This window comes from Antennarius striatus, chromosome 8, assembly GCF_040054535.1.
Source record: "Antennarius striatus isolate MH-2024 chromosome 8, ASM4005453v1, whole genome shotgun sequence".
Classification (NCBI taxonomy): domain Eukaryota; kingdom Metazoa; phylum Chordata; class Actinopteri; order Lophiiformes; family Antennariidae; genus Antennarius; species Antennarius striatus.
Genome location: NC_090783.1, coordinates 415,763 through 431,188, shown reverse-complemented (window position 1 = coordinate 431,188; position 15,426 = coordinate 415,763). Strand labels below are relative to the sequence as shown.

At 52.6% G+C, this 15,426-nt stretch overlaps 2 protein-coding genes across 4 annotated transcripts; one reads left to right on the top strand and one right to left on the bottom strand.

Annotated features, from left to right (window-relative positions):
• Positions 1-3,334: 3,334 nt before the first annotated feature.
• Positions 3,335-15,297, bottom strand: strn (striatin, calmodulin binding protein). 2 transcript variants are annotated; one of them, XM_068320764.1, is made up of 18 exons: positions 14,806-14,937; positions 10,766-10,949; positions 10,313-10,416; positions 10,157-10,230; positions 9,978-10,056; positions 9,085-9,240; positions 8,751-8,977; positions 7,591-7,701; positions 7,365-7,508; positions 7,136-7,287; positions 6,853-7,028; positions 6,680-6,727; positions 6,464-6,585; positions 6,223-6,390; positions 5,868-6,008; positions 5,664-5,765; positions 5,478-5,564; positions 3,336-5,213 (listed from the first exon to the last, which is right to left on the bottom strand). In XM_068320764.1, the coding sequence occupies exons 3-18, from the start codon at positions 10,339-10,341 to the stop codon at positions 5,044-5,046; spliced, it is 1,986 nt and encodes a 661-aa protein (XP_068176865.1). In that variant the 5' UTR covers positions 10,342-10,416; positions 10,766-10,949; positions 14,806-14,937; the 3' UTR covers positions 3,336-5,043. The 2 variants fall into 2 exon arrangements, with proteins under 2 accessions (XP_068176864.1, XP_068176865.1); XM_068320763.1 differs by lacking the exon at positions 10,766-10,949 and having other exon boundaries at positions 3,335-5,213; positions 14,806-15,297.
• LOC137599704 (bifunctional hemolysin/adenylate cyclase-like) lies at positions 10,977-14,909 on the top strand. 2 transcript variants are annotated; one of them, XM_068320766.1, is made up of 2 exons: positions 10,977-14,344; positions 14,773-14,909. In XM_068320766.1, the coding sequence occupies exon 1, from the start codon at positions 11,747-11,749 to the stop codon at positions 12,470-12,472; it is 726 nt and encodes a 241-aa protein (XP_068176867.1). In that variant the 5' UTR covers positions 10,977-11,746; the 3' UTR covers positions 12,473-14,344; positions 14,773-14,909. The 2 variants fall into 2 exon arrangements, with proteins under 2 accessions (XP_068176867.1, XP_068176866.1); XM_068320765.1 differs by having other exon boundaries at positions 10,977-14,237; positions 14,773-14,907.
• Positions 15,298-15,426: the final 129 nt, after the last annotated feature.

Below are 15,426 nucleotides of genomic sequence, written 5' to 3'. Positions count from 1 at the left end.
GGAAACACCCTGATGCAGCACCCCTCCAAGAAGAGGCCTGGCTTTGAACGCGGCCGCCCCAACCCAATACGGAACGATGTTGAGACGGTTGGAACCCTGTTCAGGGCGAGACACTTGTATGAGCTCTACGGCAAGTTTCCTCCCCCCCGACTAGGTGACGGTCCACCCGTCCTGAGAACCCCACCCTATTCCAAGGAGAACACGCCCACTAGTAAATATGTGACGAGGGAAGTGCCACAGCGCAACCGGTTCCCGCCCATCACGACCAATCGGACCAGTAAACTCCCGGTCCGTCCTCCCCCTCGTGGTCTCCAGTACGACAATGAGTCCATGAAACCAAAGGTGAACACAACGAGGATGATGGGGCCGCCGCCCGGGGGGAGGCCGTGCCCCAAACACTTCCTCAAGAAGCATTCGAAAGAGCCGCTATTACCGGAGATGACGGAGTTTGCTTATCCCTGTTCCACGAGGAAAGACCCTCTGCCCAGGTGGACGGGCAACGCTCCCTTGATCCACCAAGAACAGGACTTTGTGAAGAAAGCCATAGAGAAGCGTTATGTCACAGTGAAGCCAGAGCCAGCACGAATGGAGAACAAGGGACACCGAGAGATCCTGGAGGAGTCAGGCCTCGTCCCCAAGTACACCAAGAAAAACCATTACGGAGCAACACCAGGGTACCTGCAGAAACGCTACGCCGGAATTCAGAAATCTAGGGAAGATTATGATAACCGTTTGAAAGATCTGAGGGAACGGGAGGCCAGGAAATACATGTCAGAGGAGCAGCGACAAGTCGTCATGCAGAAACTGATGCACAGGTGGCACCAGGTGAACCGCGAGTATCGGGTCTTACCCGTCTGCATCGACAACATCACAAGGAAAATGAGTAAAATGTCTCTGGAAGCAAATTTGTTAAAAATCGAGAATGACATGGACTTTCTTCGGAAGACGAACCGCATCGAGTTACAAGAGCTGCCACGCAAAACGTGCTTCATCCCGGGGTTACTTCGATAAGACTTTCAGGAAGATAGATTTCAATGTTCTGTTGGATTTCTCTTTCTGTAAAAGTGCTTTGAAAAGTCGATTCATGTGATTAAGCGCTCTACAAGTTTAAGTTGATTGATAAAAATAAAAAGGGCAAAAATCAGTCAATCATTTATTCACTCTTTGGTTCTGTCTTCCACCATATCACTCATTTATTCATTAGGCCTCGATGAAGACAGGGATTATTGGCGGTTTTTGTAACCTGAGGATCTTTTGTTGTTGCTGCATAATTTACAGGGCCCCGTGAGATTATAGGGCCCTTCGTAAATCACACGGATCAGTCAAAGCCAGACTCATGATAGTCCCAGTTTAACCCTCTGTTCGTTCACACGATCGTAAAAATAATCGAGACCCATACTCAAATTTGAACTCTTCTCCTTTAATCTGTATCTACCGTATGGACGAATGATTCTTCTACCTACCCACCAACCTCACACCTACTTACCTCCCCTTCTGTCAAGCCAGACTGACTCACTCTACTCTCTTTGTGCTTTGATCAACGGTTCTTTGTGGGCTGCTGATACAGAAACCTCCCCGTGGTGCAGCCTGGGAAACGCTGACTGGTAAAATCTGATATCGCTATCTGATTACCACCCCCAGCAGGCCAATATCTGTATGCCTACCTGAGCGACCTATTGCATGACGATGCCAAAGATGCCACAGAGACAACAAGGCAGTCAGAGACTGCAACATCCTGCGACTTATCCTGACTTTATTCCAGGGTAGGTCAGGGTACCCTTAAAGTAGTACCTGACAAGTGTACAGCTTTGACCTTTCAGGATAGGTCAAATCTCTGCACTAACTTTGGCCACAGATCAAAGCTAGTGCACAGGTAGATTAAAGCACTAGCTTTGATCTATGGTCTCACTCACACTAGCTTTCTCCCTTGTTTTTTCTATCTAATCCAGTTCCTCTATGTACAAAAGTTAAAATTTGACCTTGACTTACTTTTCTCAAGGTCAAGGTCATCATCTCATTCTCATCCCCTGTGCTGCCTGAGTCGTGTGTTTTTTGTTTCATCTTTCTATCTGCAACGGTTGTGGAGACATTTGGTGGACTAAAAAATGGACAAACACTTAGGAACATCGAGTGACCTTCAGGAGCATCAGGAAGGTCACTAGATGGTCACATGATCAGGAGCATCTCGTGATCTTCTCCAAGTCTATCGTACAGCATACTACGAGGACCATGTCTCTTCCACCACCACGAAACTCAGATCCTACTGAACAAAGTCGGGGGAGCTCACAGGTAAGTCTTTAATGGGCTGATAGAAAACATCAACACGACCAACAACAGCAGGAAGGCGTGGGCCACAATCAACTGTCTTGGTGCAGACCATACCACACCACCCACACTCACAACAGTTACAGCAAACATGGTTGCAGCACAGCCAGTGTTAAATGAGCTCATCACAGGAGCAGCTTTCATGGGTCTGACCGCTGCCTATGACACTGTCCAGCACCGTGTCATGATCAGAACACTTCTGGACATGACTGGCAGCCTCAACCTCTGCCAAGTCATAAAAAGCCTCTTCCACGACAGGTGCTTCTTTGTTCAATTAAACGACAAGAAGAGCAAGTGGAAAGTCCAAAAGAACAGCCTACCACAAGGCAGCATGCTGGCCCCTCTCCTTTTCAGCATCTACACTGATGAACAACCAGTTCCCCCACAATACCGCTGCTTCATCTATGCTGATGACCTCTGCATCACCACTCAACAAGAGAACTTCAGTAACATCGAAACCACCCTGGAAAGTGCCCTCCAAGACATGCCCACCTACTACAGTAACAACCAGCTAACACCAAAGCCTAGGTCAACACCTGTAATCATCTGTATCCTGCCCCAGACACTGACAGAACCACATCTAAGACCGCAAAGGACTCGAAGAACGGATCTGTTACAGGTCTAAAGAGTAACGAAGTAACAGCAACAGAGGATTACTTCAGTTTAATGTGTGATTGAGAGACATTGGATAGTTTAATTCATCATCAAAACCTAGAACGAACCATTTCATACGCAGGTCAGTGTTTGAACACACACACACACACGCACACACACACACACACACACAGACACACACAGACACACACACACACGCACACACACACACAGACACACACACACGCACACACACACACACACACAGACACACACGCACACACACACACACACGCACACACACACACACGCACACAGACATGCACACAGACACGCACACGCACGCACGCACACGCACACGCACACACACGCACACGCACACACACACACACGCACACACACACACACGCGCACCATTAGAATGAGGACACGCTTCAGGACAACATTTTTCTTTATTCTCATAAATCTCTAGAATCTCTGAAACAGGTTCTCTGTACAAACTAAAGAAAACTTTATTTATAAACACGATCAGTTTGAAGGCGTGGCCAAACAACAGGAAATAGATGAGCTGCCCACAGGAAGTCCAGCTGGTGACGACAGGTATGACTATAGATTACTGTAGGTGTGACTGTAGGTTAATGACTGTAGGTGTGACTGTAGGTGTTGCTGTAGGTGTAACTAGGTGTTACTCTAGGTCTGACTGTAGATGTGACTGTAGGTGTGACTGTAGGTCTGACTGTAGGTGTCACTGTATGTGACTGTAGGTGTGGCTGTACGTGTTACTGTAGGTGTCACTGTATGTGACTGTAGGTGTGGCTGTACGTGTTACTGTAGTGTGACAGTTGGTGTGACTGTAGGTGTGACTTTAGGTTAATGCAGGTGTGACTGTAGGTGTTGCTGTAGGTCAATGTAGGTCTGACTGTAGATGTGACTGCAGGTGTTACTGAAGGTGTGACTGTAGGTCTGACTGTAGGTTAATGTAGGTGTTACTGTGACTGTAGGTGTTATTGAAGGTGTGACTGCAGGTGTAACTAGGTGTGACAGTAGGTGTGACTAGGTGTTACTGCAGGTGACTGTAGGTGTTAATGTAGGTGTGACTGTAGGTGTTAATGTAGGTGTGACTGTAGGTGTGACTAGGTTAATGTAGGTGTTACTGAAGGTGTGACTGCAGGTGTGACTGTAGGTGTCACCGCAGGTGTGACTGTAAGGGTGACTGTAGGTGTGACTCTAGGTGTTAATGTAGGTGACTGTAGGTATTAACGTAGGTGTGACTGTAGGTGTGACTGTAAGTGTGACTAGGTTAATGTAGGTGTTACTGTAGATGTGTCTGTAGGTGTGACTATAGGTTAATGTAGGTGTTACTGAAGGTGTAACTGTAGGTGTGACTCTAGGTAGGTGTTACTGTAGGTGTTACTGTAGGTGTGACTCTAGGTAGGTGTTACTGTAGGTGTTACTGTAGGTGTGACTGTTGGACCTGAACCCAGACTCTTCTATAAATGATCTCATGTCTGTTTCTGTTTTCACCAGTTTCTGTTCCTGACCTTTGACCTCAGACTGTTGTTCAGAACCGGATCCGGTCCTGGTCCAGCTGACAGACGTGTGTTTCGGGGTGTTGACGTTCCCACACTGATGTCAGAGCCAACATGAAACGACCCCAAACGGACTGACGTCCCAGAAGATCCGTTCCAGGAAGTAGACGAGTTCACCCCTGAACTCAGACCCTCCTGTCGGCTGACGAAGGTCCAGGAGGAACCTCTCCCCACACCCATCAGGTGAAACCATGTGACACAGGAGGAGGCGGGGCGGAGTCACTTCACACCTGCTCAGTTCCACCCTCAGGTTAACAGGAAGTATTAATAAATAACACGAAGGGTTAAATAAAACAAACACACAAAAAAAGCAGCAGCTGATCAAATACAGCCTCGTCGTCACGACAACGGTTGCCAGGACAACCATCATCGTGACGACGGTCGTCACAACAATGACCTGGCTAGCTTGAGACCCGGGCCAGCCTGAGTCTGAGGGGCGGGCGGGGAGGGCGCAACAAACGTTCAAGTCTGACCCGCCGTCACTTCCTGTCGTCCAGATGTGGAGGAGGAACCCGTCCTCTGATTGGCTCTGGGGTCACACGAACACCTTGGCAAGGGCGTCGGCCCCGGCGCTGCCGATGTAGCACCTGGCCGGATGGAACGCCACGTCGTGGATGGACTCCTCGAACTTCTTGCGGTGGGCGGTGAACTCCTGGATGCACGTCTTGCTCTCCATGTTCCACAGACGGACGGAGCAGTCGTGACCTGAGAGGAGGAGACCGACAGCCAATGGGGACGCAGGACGCCGGCGTGGCGCTCAGGAGGTGTACGTGGAGCACGCCAACAGAACATACGTGACGAGAATCGAGCAAAACGCCTCCATCGCTGTTAGCTTTGTGAAACAAGTTCTGCATGTGTGCTAAAGTTAGCTTAGCTCTGGATGTGCTAATGTTAGCTTTAGCTCTGGCTATGTTTTTCAGTGAATCTTTAAGGCTTGTGGGCGGGGCTTGAGATGTGGGCGAGACTCACTTCCAGACATGAGGTACAGCCCGTTGGGGTCCACAGCGAGGCAGGTGACGGCGTCCAGGTGGGCGACCATGGCGTGGATCAGCTGACCTGCAGGCGGACAGAGCAGACTGTCAGGTGATGGCTCCCGGCTAACGATTGGTCGACATCAGTCGACCGGACCAAACCGGGGTGGGGCGGCGCCGTTACCTGTGTTGTTGTCATAGAAACGTATGTGGCGGTCCTCCTGGGCGGTGATGGTGACGGGTAGCGTGGGATGACTCAGCACTCTGTTGATCTTACAGGGAGCGTCTGCGCAGACGGACGTGAGAGAACAGCGTTACAGCCCAGAGCTGAGACACGCCCCGTGTGGGCGGGACCCGGGACTGGCCTGTGATTGGCCGGGGGACTGACCTGGCGTCCCACTGGACTCCAGCTTCAGGACCAGCTGCTGCGTCTCCATATTGAACAGTCCGATGGCACCGCTGGCGAACGACGTCACCATGTGGGCGGGGTCACTACGCACCAGGTCCACCGAGGTGGGCACGCCCAGCTCTGAGGGGGACACACCAGCTGTTAGCCAGCTAGCCGGTAGGAGCTAAAGAGACCAAGCTAACACAAGAACCAGATCTGGAACGCGTCGCAGCAGCTTAGCATAATGTTTAGCTGTTAGCATGGAGGCGGACTGTGTTAACAGATGTGATAGCACAGCTAGCATGTGGTTTGACTGCTAGCCTAGCATGCTAACGTGACGTGGACTCAAACTGACCTCCTCGTTGGTTGAAGACGGCGAGACACAGCGCAGCGCCGGCGGCGTCCCACAGCCGGACGCTGCCATCAGCCGAGCAGGAGAGTAGGCGTTGGTGGGCGGAGCTATGGACCAGCCCCCACACGGCGTCGGTGTGCCCACGGAGCGCCCCCCGCAGGACAGACGGCTCTGTGGCGCCACGGAGACAAAGAGCGGTGACCACGCTGTCTGGAGGTGCGCTCAGGGACTTCCTGGAACGTACCGTACGAGTCGTAGGGCTCCACGCTGGGGGGGGGCGTGTTCCAGCTCTGGATGGTCCCATCCACCCCCCCACTGAACACCTGCTCGCCGCTGGAGCTCACGGTGACGCACAGCACAGCTCCACTGGGGGCGGGGCAGCGGGGACAGATGTTAGCACCTGACTCCGCCCACCAGCAGCAAGCTAACCACACCCAGAGAGAGGGGGGGGGGGTCTTACCTGTGAGCTCTGAAGGTGTAGATTGGCTCCACGTCTAACGCAGCACACCTGGAACACAACAGCAGTTCAAACTCCGCCCCTCTAGCCCCGCCCCTCTATTTCCACCCCTCTAACCCCACCCCTCTATCTCCGCCCCTCTAGCCCCGCCCCTCTATCTCCACCGTCCATCTCACTTCTTGGTGGGCGTGGTCTTCTGGAGGTTCCACAGCTTGAGGGTGTGGTCCTCGGACGCCGTCAGGAGGAGGGGCTCTAGCGGGTGGAAGGCGAGTCCCCGCACCGAGTCGAAGTGGCTCCTCAGGGTGAACCGGGGGCTCCAGGTCTTCCTCAGAACGTCTTGGTTGTTGGAGATCTGAAAGAGGAGGAGTCTCAGCTGTTCAACCAATCAAAACACCTGCATCCACATCCACTCCCAGAAGGGGCGGGACCAGAAGTGGCGGCGGGCGGAGCTCCACTCACGTCGTACACCGGGTTCTCGGCCTCGTTGGCGACCGTCAGCCCGGCCAGCTCCCCCAGGCCCAGCCCCCCCAGGCCCAGCTCGGGGGACACGGCCTCGTCCACCCGCCCCAGGATGAAGGACTTCCCCGACGACGGCAGGAAGGTCATCGCCTCTGAGGAGAGCAGAGGGTTCTGTGGGCGTGGCTCAGAGAGGCCACGCCCACACAGGTCAGGTGTGACATCACCGTACCGTCCTCTGGACGCCCCAGGTCCTGCTCACTGAGTCGGGGGCCACTGGGGCGGAAGGGGGGGGTCACGGATGGCGTCACGCTGGGGAGATCCTCCACATCACGCAGGTTAGCGAGCATGTCCTGCAGCTTAGAGCGGTTCGGTCCTGAGGAGGAGGAGCCAATTAGAGGAGGAGGAGCCAATCAGAGAGAGGAGCAGCAGGAAGGCGGGGCCTGCTACTGACTTACTCTTCACACCCTTCTTGCCCCGGCGCTCCCTCCGGTACTGCTCCTTGAGCTGGGCGATCAGCCCCTGGTCCACGTCCCAGGACAGGTCGCCCACAGGAGGCTCCGCCCTCTCTGGAGACCAGGAGACGAGGAAGAAGAGGAGGGGGGGTTAGGTTACAACACGACTTCAACAAATGGGGGGGGTCCAGAGGGACCAGAACCACTGGAGCGACCAAATAGAGGCAGGATGCTGGTAGCTCAGCGCCGCCACAAGTAATAGCTAGCAGGCGTTTAGAGTTACCACGTGTGGAGGCTAGCCACGCTAGCTGCTCCCATTAGCATCCGACTAAACTGACCCCAACCTCAAACCCCACCGCTAACCCCTAACCACAACATCAACCCCTGACCCCAAAATTAACCCCTGACCCCAACGCTAACCCCTAACCCCACCGCTAACCCCCACATCAACCCCTAACCCCAACATTAACCCCTAACCCCAACATTAACCCCTGACCCCAACGCTAACCCCTAACCCCACCGCTAACCCCCACATCAACCCCTAACCCCAACATTAACCCCTAACCCCAACGCTAACCCCTAACCCCACCGCTAACCTCAAACCCCACCGCTAACCCCAACCCCAACATTAACCCCTAACCCCAAAGCTAACCCCTGACCCCACCGCTAACCCCTAACCACAACATCAACCCCTGACCCCAACATTAACCCCTGACCCCAACGCTAACCCCTAACCCCACCGCTAACCCCCACATCAACCCCTAACCCCAACATTAACCCCTAACCCCAACGCTAACCCCTAACCCCACCGCTAACCCCTAACCCCAACGCTAACCCCAAACCCCAACATCAACCCCTGACCCCAACATTAACCCCTGACCCCAACGCTAACCCCTGACCCCAACGCTAACCCCTAACCCCAACGCTAACCCCTGACCCCAACGCTAACCCCTAACCCCAATGCTAACCCCTAGCCACAACGCTAACCTTAGCCCCAACGCTAAACCCTAACCCCAAAGCTAACCCCTAGCCCCAAAGCTAACCCTAACACCAACGCTAACCCCTAACACCAACGCTAACCCATAACCCAAGGCTAACCCTAACGCTAACCCTAACCCTAACCCCAACGCTAACCCTAGCCCCCTCCCCTCAGGAACACTCACCCCACTCGCCGCCGTCCTCCCCGCCCCTGGACTCGGGGGCTCCGTCCAGGAAGTCGAAGCCCTTCAGAGCCTCCTCTGTGTCGGGGTCGTCGCTGAGGTCAGAGGTCGTTGTCAGGTCCAGGCCCCCCCCCACCATGTCTTCCTCATCCTCGTTGCTGAGCTCTGTGGCGGCGCTCTCCATCAGCCTGAAGGCCTCCAGCACGGGGGCGGAGTCAGACGGGGGTAGACTGGAGGGGGGGCACGGGGAGGTCAGGTGATCACTGGTTCCAGGGTACAACTTGTTTCACTGTGTGGACCTGGACTGTCTTTAGAGGGGTGGGGGGTCACACCCTACCTGAGGTTGCTACCGTCCTTCGGGGGGGCCGTCTCGGTGCCGTTCACCATGGGTTCTGCTTTCTGCTCCGGGTCTCCGTTCAGACCCAGCAAAACCCGGACCCTCTGGGACTTCACGTCCAGGAGGGTGTCGGTGAACCCCGCCTCCTGCAGGTACCTGAGGGCGGAGCCAGAGAGGAGCAGCCAATCACAGCCTCTCTGCTGAACGGCGCTAACGCTCTGGAGTAAAGCTGGCACCAAAAGTTAGGCATCAAGAGAAATTACATTAAGGTGACATCACACACACACACACACACACACACACACACACACACACACACACACACACACACACACACACTACCTGGACCCTGACTGGAGCAGACGGTTCTGTCCTCAGCCGTCGGAGGTTAATCCAGAATGACACCAGACGGGGTTTGTCCACACACACTGAGGGAGGGGGTCGCCCCCCTGTACCAGCCTGTCCCATCGCAGGAGGCCTCAATGCCTCCACACAGTCCTCCATTCAGTGTCAACACACACACACACACACAGACACAGAGACACACAGAGACACACACAGACACACACACACACCACCGAAAGACCACGATGAGGTGTAGCTGATGATGTCACACTGTCAGAGGTACTTCCTGTCACCTGTCACGCTTATTAACCCCTGTATGTGTGTGTGTGTGTGTGTGTGTGTGTGTGTGTCTGTGTGTGTCTGTGTGTGTGTGTACATGTGTCTGTGTGTGTGTCTGTCTGTGTGTGTCTGTGTGTACATGTGTCTGTGTGTGTGTGTGTCTGTCTGTGTGTGTGTGTGTGTGTGTGTGTCTGTGTGTGTGTCTGTGTGTGTGTCTGTGTGTCTGTCTGTGTGTGTGTGTGTGTGTGTGTGTGTGTGTGTGGACTCACTCTCTCAGCAGCTGTCTTCCTTGTGTCCAGCTAAGCTGATGGCTGCTGATGGGGGGGCTGTTGGGGGGGTCGCTGTCATCTGAGGCCAAGACAGAAAGAAAACTCATGTTTTATTCATCTCACTGATGCCCCTCCCCCTGGCCACGCCCTCCAGCTCCTCCTGAACCAGGTGGTCTCACCTGAATCGTAGCTGGGGGGCTGGACGTCTCCCTGGTTCAGCTCGGTCCCGTACTTCAGCTTGTGGTGCTTCGCCCTGAAAACAAAGACGTTTCCACGATCAGCCCCGAGTAATCGATCAACCCGATCGGCTGTCAGGTGATCCGGCGTGACCCCACCTCTCCTGTTTGAGGGCGTACTCCAGCATCTTGATGCGTCTCACCAGGTCCTTCTTCAGGTTCTCCTGCCCCCGTCGCTCCCCATGCAGGAAGGCGATCTGAGCCTGGAACGATCGCAGAGCACGACCAATGAGGGGCGGGGGAGAACCCGAGGCCTCGCCCACTCTCAGCCCAACCTGCCTGAAGCCACACCACGCTAACATGCTAACAGACACGATGAGACCCAGAATCAAGGAAGATTTCCCAGGGGTCAAAGGTAAAGGGGTCAGACGGATTAACAGATACCCTGGGGGTTTTCAAGAACCCCAAAGCCTCATGGGAAAGGTGACTTAATTAGGGCGCCTGATTGGACGAAAAGCAACCGCTTCCAGAGTACTAAAAACAATACGTTAACGTTTCTGGATGAATAAAAACAATAACTAAACATTTGTGGATCAATAAAAACAGCCCGACCTGGACTTCAGGTCTGTTGCTCTTTCTGCCGGTCTAAGGGTCACCAAAGCTCCACCCCAACCTGGCTCAACATATCACCATCAGACAGGCCATCGAGCAGCACAGGAGGTTCTGCTGGTCCACTGATCACTGGTGTCTTCCCATCAGCTGATTGGCCGAGGCGGCTCTGGATCAGAGACAGACGCTAGAGAAGGAACCAACCAAGACCAGAGGTGAGAAGAACCGCCGAGTCCAGGAACAGAAGTTTGGTTTAAAGTTCAGTGATGAGTGTCACACAGCAGGAGTACTTCAGGTACGTGAGATACTTCAGATACTTCTGGTAAGGCAGATACTTCAGGTACTTCAGATATTTCAGGTACTTTAGGTAGTTCAGATACTTCAGGTACTTGTGGTAGTTAAGGTACTTCAGATACTTGAGATTGTTCAGGTACTTTAGATACTCCAGATACTTGAGGTAGTTCAAGTAGTTCAGATACTTCAGATACTTGAGGTAGTTCAGGTACTTCAGATACTTCAGATACTTGAGGTAGTTCAGATACTTCAGATACTTCAGATACTCAGGTACTCCAGGTACTAGATAACAAAGTCGATACGGTGTTGGTTGACGTGGATTTCTTGGATTGGGATCAAATCACTGTTACAACATTCACACAAGACCTGGTCCTGGAGATCACAAGGAAAGAAGGGCGACAACTGGTTGTTCTGAAAAAGTATGTGTTAGGTGAGCAGCATCAGCATCTCGAATTCCTGAGCTCTGACGGTGTGACGTTCAGATTACAACCTCGGAACTCAACTGAGCCTTTGTTTGACTTCCAAGCTTTCAAAGTGACTCTGAAGCAACCTGAGGTGGACTGCCTGCTGGACCTAAATGCTCACCAACGTCTGTCCAAAGTCCACACAGTGCAAGGCTGCCCTGAAAAGTCCAATAAAATACAGGCTAACGATGAAGACAGTGTTCTGTTTGGAGGGAGGAAGGACGACATGTTGGAAGGTGGAGAAGGAAAGGACACACTGATTGGAGGGGAGGGAAACGACATCCTCCTTGGGAACATGGGAGATGACACTCTTTATGGCGAGGATGGAAATGATGTCATGATGGGGAACTCAGGTCAGGACATATTCATCCCTGGACCAGGAGCGGATCTGGTGGATGGAGGTCCTGGTAGAGACGCGGTCCTGTACCGAGGGGATCCTGACACGGGTAAAGGGGTTTATGTAAACCTGCTAACTGGACAAGGCCGACATGCTGACGCTGAGGGTGACGTGTTGAAGGACGTGGAAATAGTTGTTGGCACCATCTACTCCGACATGTTGGTGTCTGGATATGAGAGTAGTCTCCTCAAGGGCTCGGACGGGGACGACGCTTTAGTTTCGACTGGCGGTGATTACCTGGTCGGAGGTGATGGACATGACATCTACATGTTGGCCTTCAAGAAGGGATCCGTCACCATTAACAACTGTTCCAAGGACAACGCCAACGACATCCTGCTCCTGAACTCCAAACCAACTCTTCAATATAAGTTCCAGTTTTTGGCTGACGGCCTCCTCCTGATGGTCCTTGGACAGGACCAAACCGCCCTGAACATAGAACTGGTGGGCTGGACCAGTGACGACAGCGAATGTGGACACCTGACAGTTGTTTCCAAAGGGGTGGAGGGCTCGGTGGGCTGGCTGCTCAGTCGGTGTAAAGAAGGACTGTTGTTATAGTGATCTTTTGTTGTTTTGTTCATCTGAGGTGAATTTAAATCAGTTGTACTTGATGTTGACCAGAGAACATGAAACAGCGCCACCATCTCCCTTTTGCTACAGACCAGCAGCCGACCCAGAGGGTCCAGCTGGAGGTACACATCCAAAATTAAACAGTTTGTCTTTGTTGATGACACAGAGTCTCCAAGGAGATAAAGTATGTTTTATTCTAAATCCAATAATAAAGGTGAATCCAGTCTGTATCAACTTTATTAGCAGCGTCCTCGTAACGTCACACCAACGTTTGTTTCTTCTTGGTTCTGCTAGTTTGGGAGTTTCAGTTTACTGGTAATGTATAGCTAATGTATAGCTCTGGGGATCTGTTCTTGATCCCAGGAGCTATGTTGCCAGGGGCTTCATGCTCCTGCTAGGGTCTCCCTTGGCAAACATGTCCTGGGCGACGGCCAGACTAAGAGCAGAAACAAAACCCGATGACACGTAAAACATCAAGGACCATGACGTCGCCCGGTATCGCACAACCGGGGCCCCACCCTGGAGCCGGGCCCGGGGTTGGGGCTCGTATGCGAGCGCCTGGTGGCCGAGCCTCTGGCCATGGGGCCCACCGGGCTCAGCCCAGTAGGATGACGTGGACCCAACCTCCAGTGGAATCACCACCCGCCAAGGAAACCTTACGGGGTGGGTGCAGTGAGGATTGGGTGGCAGTCGTCAGCATAGATACACAGACAGATACTTTAATTACCCCGGAGGAAATTCAAAGGGGCTCAACGACCCAATCTGATTCACAGTTTAAACTAGTCTCTTCTTCAGGTGTTTAAACTAGTCTCATCTTCAGGTGTTTAAACTAGTCTCTTCTTCAGGTGTTTAAACTAGTCTCTAGTTCAGGTGTTTAAACTAGTCTCTTCAGTTGTTTAAACTAGTCTCTTAAAGTGTTTAAACTAGTCTCTTCTTCAGGTGTTTAAACTAGTCTCTTCAAGTGTTTAAACTAGTCTCTTCAAGTGTTTAAACTAGTCTCTTCTTCAAGTGTTTAAACTAGTCTCTTCAAGTGTTTAAACTAGTCTCTTCAAGTGTTTAAACTAGTCTCTTCTTCAGGTGTTTAAACTAGTCTCTTCTTCAAGTGTTTAAACTAGTCTCTTCAAGTGTTTAAACTAGTCTCTTCAAGTGTTTAAACTAGTCTCTTCTTCAGGTGTTTAAACTAGTCTCTAGTTCAGGTGTTTAAACTAGTCTCTAGTTCAGGTGTTTAAACTAGTCTCTAGTTCAGGTGTTTAAACTAGTCTCTAGTTCAGGTGTTTAAACTAGTCTCTAGTTCAGGTGTTTAAACTAGTCTCTTCTTCATGAACGAACCTGCAATGACGTTACAGACAACCAGGTGGCGGTCTGACCACGTGTCCTGGGAACGAGCACACAGACAGGCAGGAAGTATGACGTCACGACTAACAGTTAAAGACAAACCTGCAGTAAACACATAATTCACGTGTAAACTAACAGCAGCACCTATAAATATGACGTCATAGAAACTCTTTGGTGACGTACAACATTCACGCGTCCATTATCGGACGCGGAGGCAGAATCCTCCCCCTCCTCGCTGCTTTCCGGTCATGTGACACAAACGTGCTGACGTCACAGCCCGTCGCCCACAGCATCTCTCATCACATCACCGCTGGCCTGGTGTGCGCGAGACAACACGACGTTCTGGTCGTCGTGACGTCATCTCCCAAACACACAGGACGGAATGCAACAGCTTGGGCCCTCCCCCTTCACCTGTCAGGTGAACAACAAACCCACGAGCCCCAGTTTTCATTTAAAAACAATGTGCGTCATCCTGTGTCACCTTCACGGTCACCAACCAGCGGCGGACATCACAGCACCATTCCGGTTAGCATCAGCACCGCTCCGGTTAGCATCACTACCGCTCCGGTTAGCATCAGCACCGCTCCGGTTAGCATCACTACCGCTCCGGTTAGCAGCAGCACCGCTCCGGTTAGCATCACTACCGCTCCGGTTAGCATCAGCACCGCTCCGGTTAGCATCAGCACCGCTCCGGTTAGCAGCAGCACCGCTCCGGTTAGCAGCAGCACCGCTCCGGTTAGCATCAGCACCGTTCCGGTTAGCATCAGCACCGCTCCGGTTAGCATCAGCACCGCTCCGGTTAGCGTCAGTGCGGCTCGTTACCACCGGATGACACCGATGCCGAATGAAATAAACGGTTGGTTTTATTCAGAATAAGCCAAAATTCTGCCTTTCTCCGTTAGATTTACTCCACAACCCGGGAGAGAATCTCTAATCCCAATTTTGTTCAACAGGGTTCGGCTCAGCCTCGGCAGCTAGCCCGGTACCTGCAGCTCGGTCCGCTCCACCTCCCACCGGGCCCGGTCCACCTCGAAGCGGGCCCACTCGTGCTGGAGGAAGTGCAGGATGGCCGGGATGTTGTACTGAGCTCTGGCCGCCTCTCCCCCAGCCAAGTCGCCATTCTGCGGGGGCTTAGCGGTCCCTCCGCCTGGCGAGCCCGCGCTGCTGCTGAAGAACACACCGGGGCCCGCCTGCTCGTCCATGGCGGGACCCGGGTGGCGCTGCCTCTGGTTCGGTCCGGGGCTCCGAGTCGGTTCCGTGGAAGGTCCTCCGGCGGGGAATCGAGTCCATCAACGGTTCGGTTGGTTGGAGCTCAGCTCCTCAGATGGAGGCAGCCGCCGAGCTACCGGAAGAACACACAGACACTGCTTCCGGTTGTTTGTTTCAACATAAAACCAATAAGTAGTATATGTACTCTGTAATAACGCAAAACGATACCAAACCGACCCAAAAATATGACAAACTTATTTTTAATAATATCATATACATCATACAAGAAATAAACAAATAAAAATGACAGGATCGGTTTCTCCTGGTCTCCAACCCACTAAACTATCTTTTATTGTGAAGGACAAGCTGCTCCACTACCGGTGGTAGTTAACTCATGT

Coding starts and splice junctions, on each gene's coding strand:
- strn (XM_068320763.1), bottom strand. CDS start 15,021: ATGGACGAGCAGGCGGGCCCCGGTGTGTTCTTCAGCAGCAGCGCGGGC. Junction 10,417..14,805: donor TGGAGCGGACCGAGCTGCAG/GTACCGGGCTAG, acceptor CGATCGTTCCAG/GCTCAGATCGCCTTCCTGCA. Junction 5,214..5,477: donor GCTGTACCTCATGTCTGGAA/GTGAGTCTCGCC, acceptor TCCTCCTCTCAG/GTCACGACTGCTCCGTCCGT.
- LOC137599704 (XM_068320766.1), top strand. CDS start 11,747: ATGTTGGAAGGTGGAGAAGGAAAGGACACACTGATTGGAGGGGAGGGA.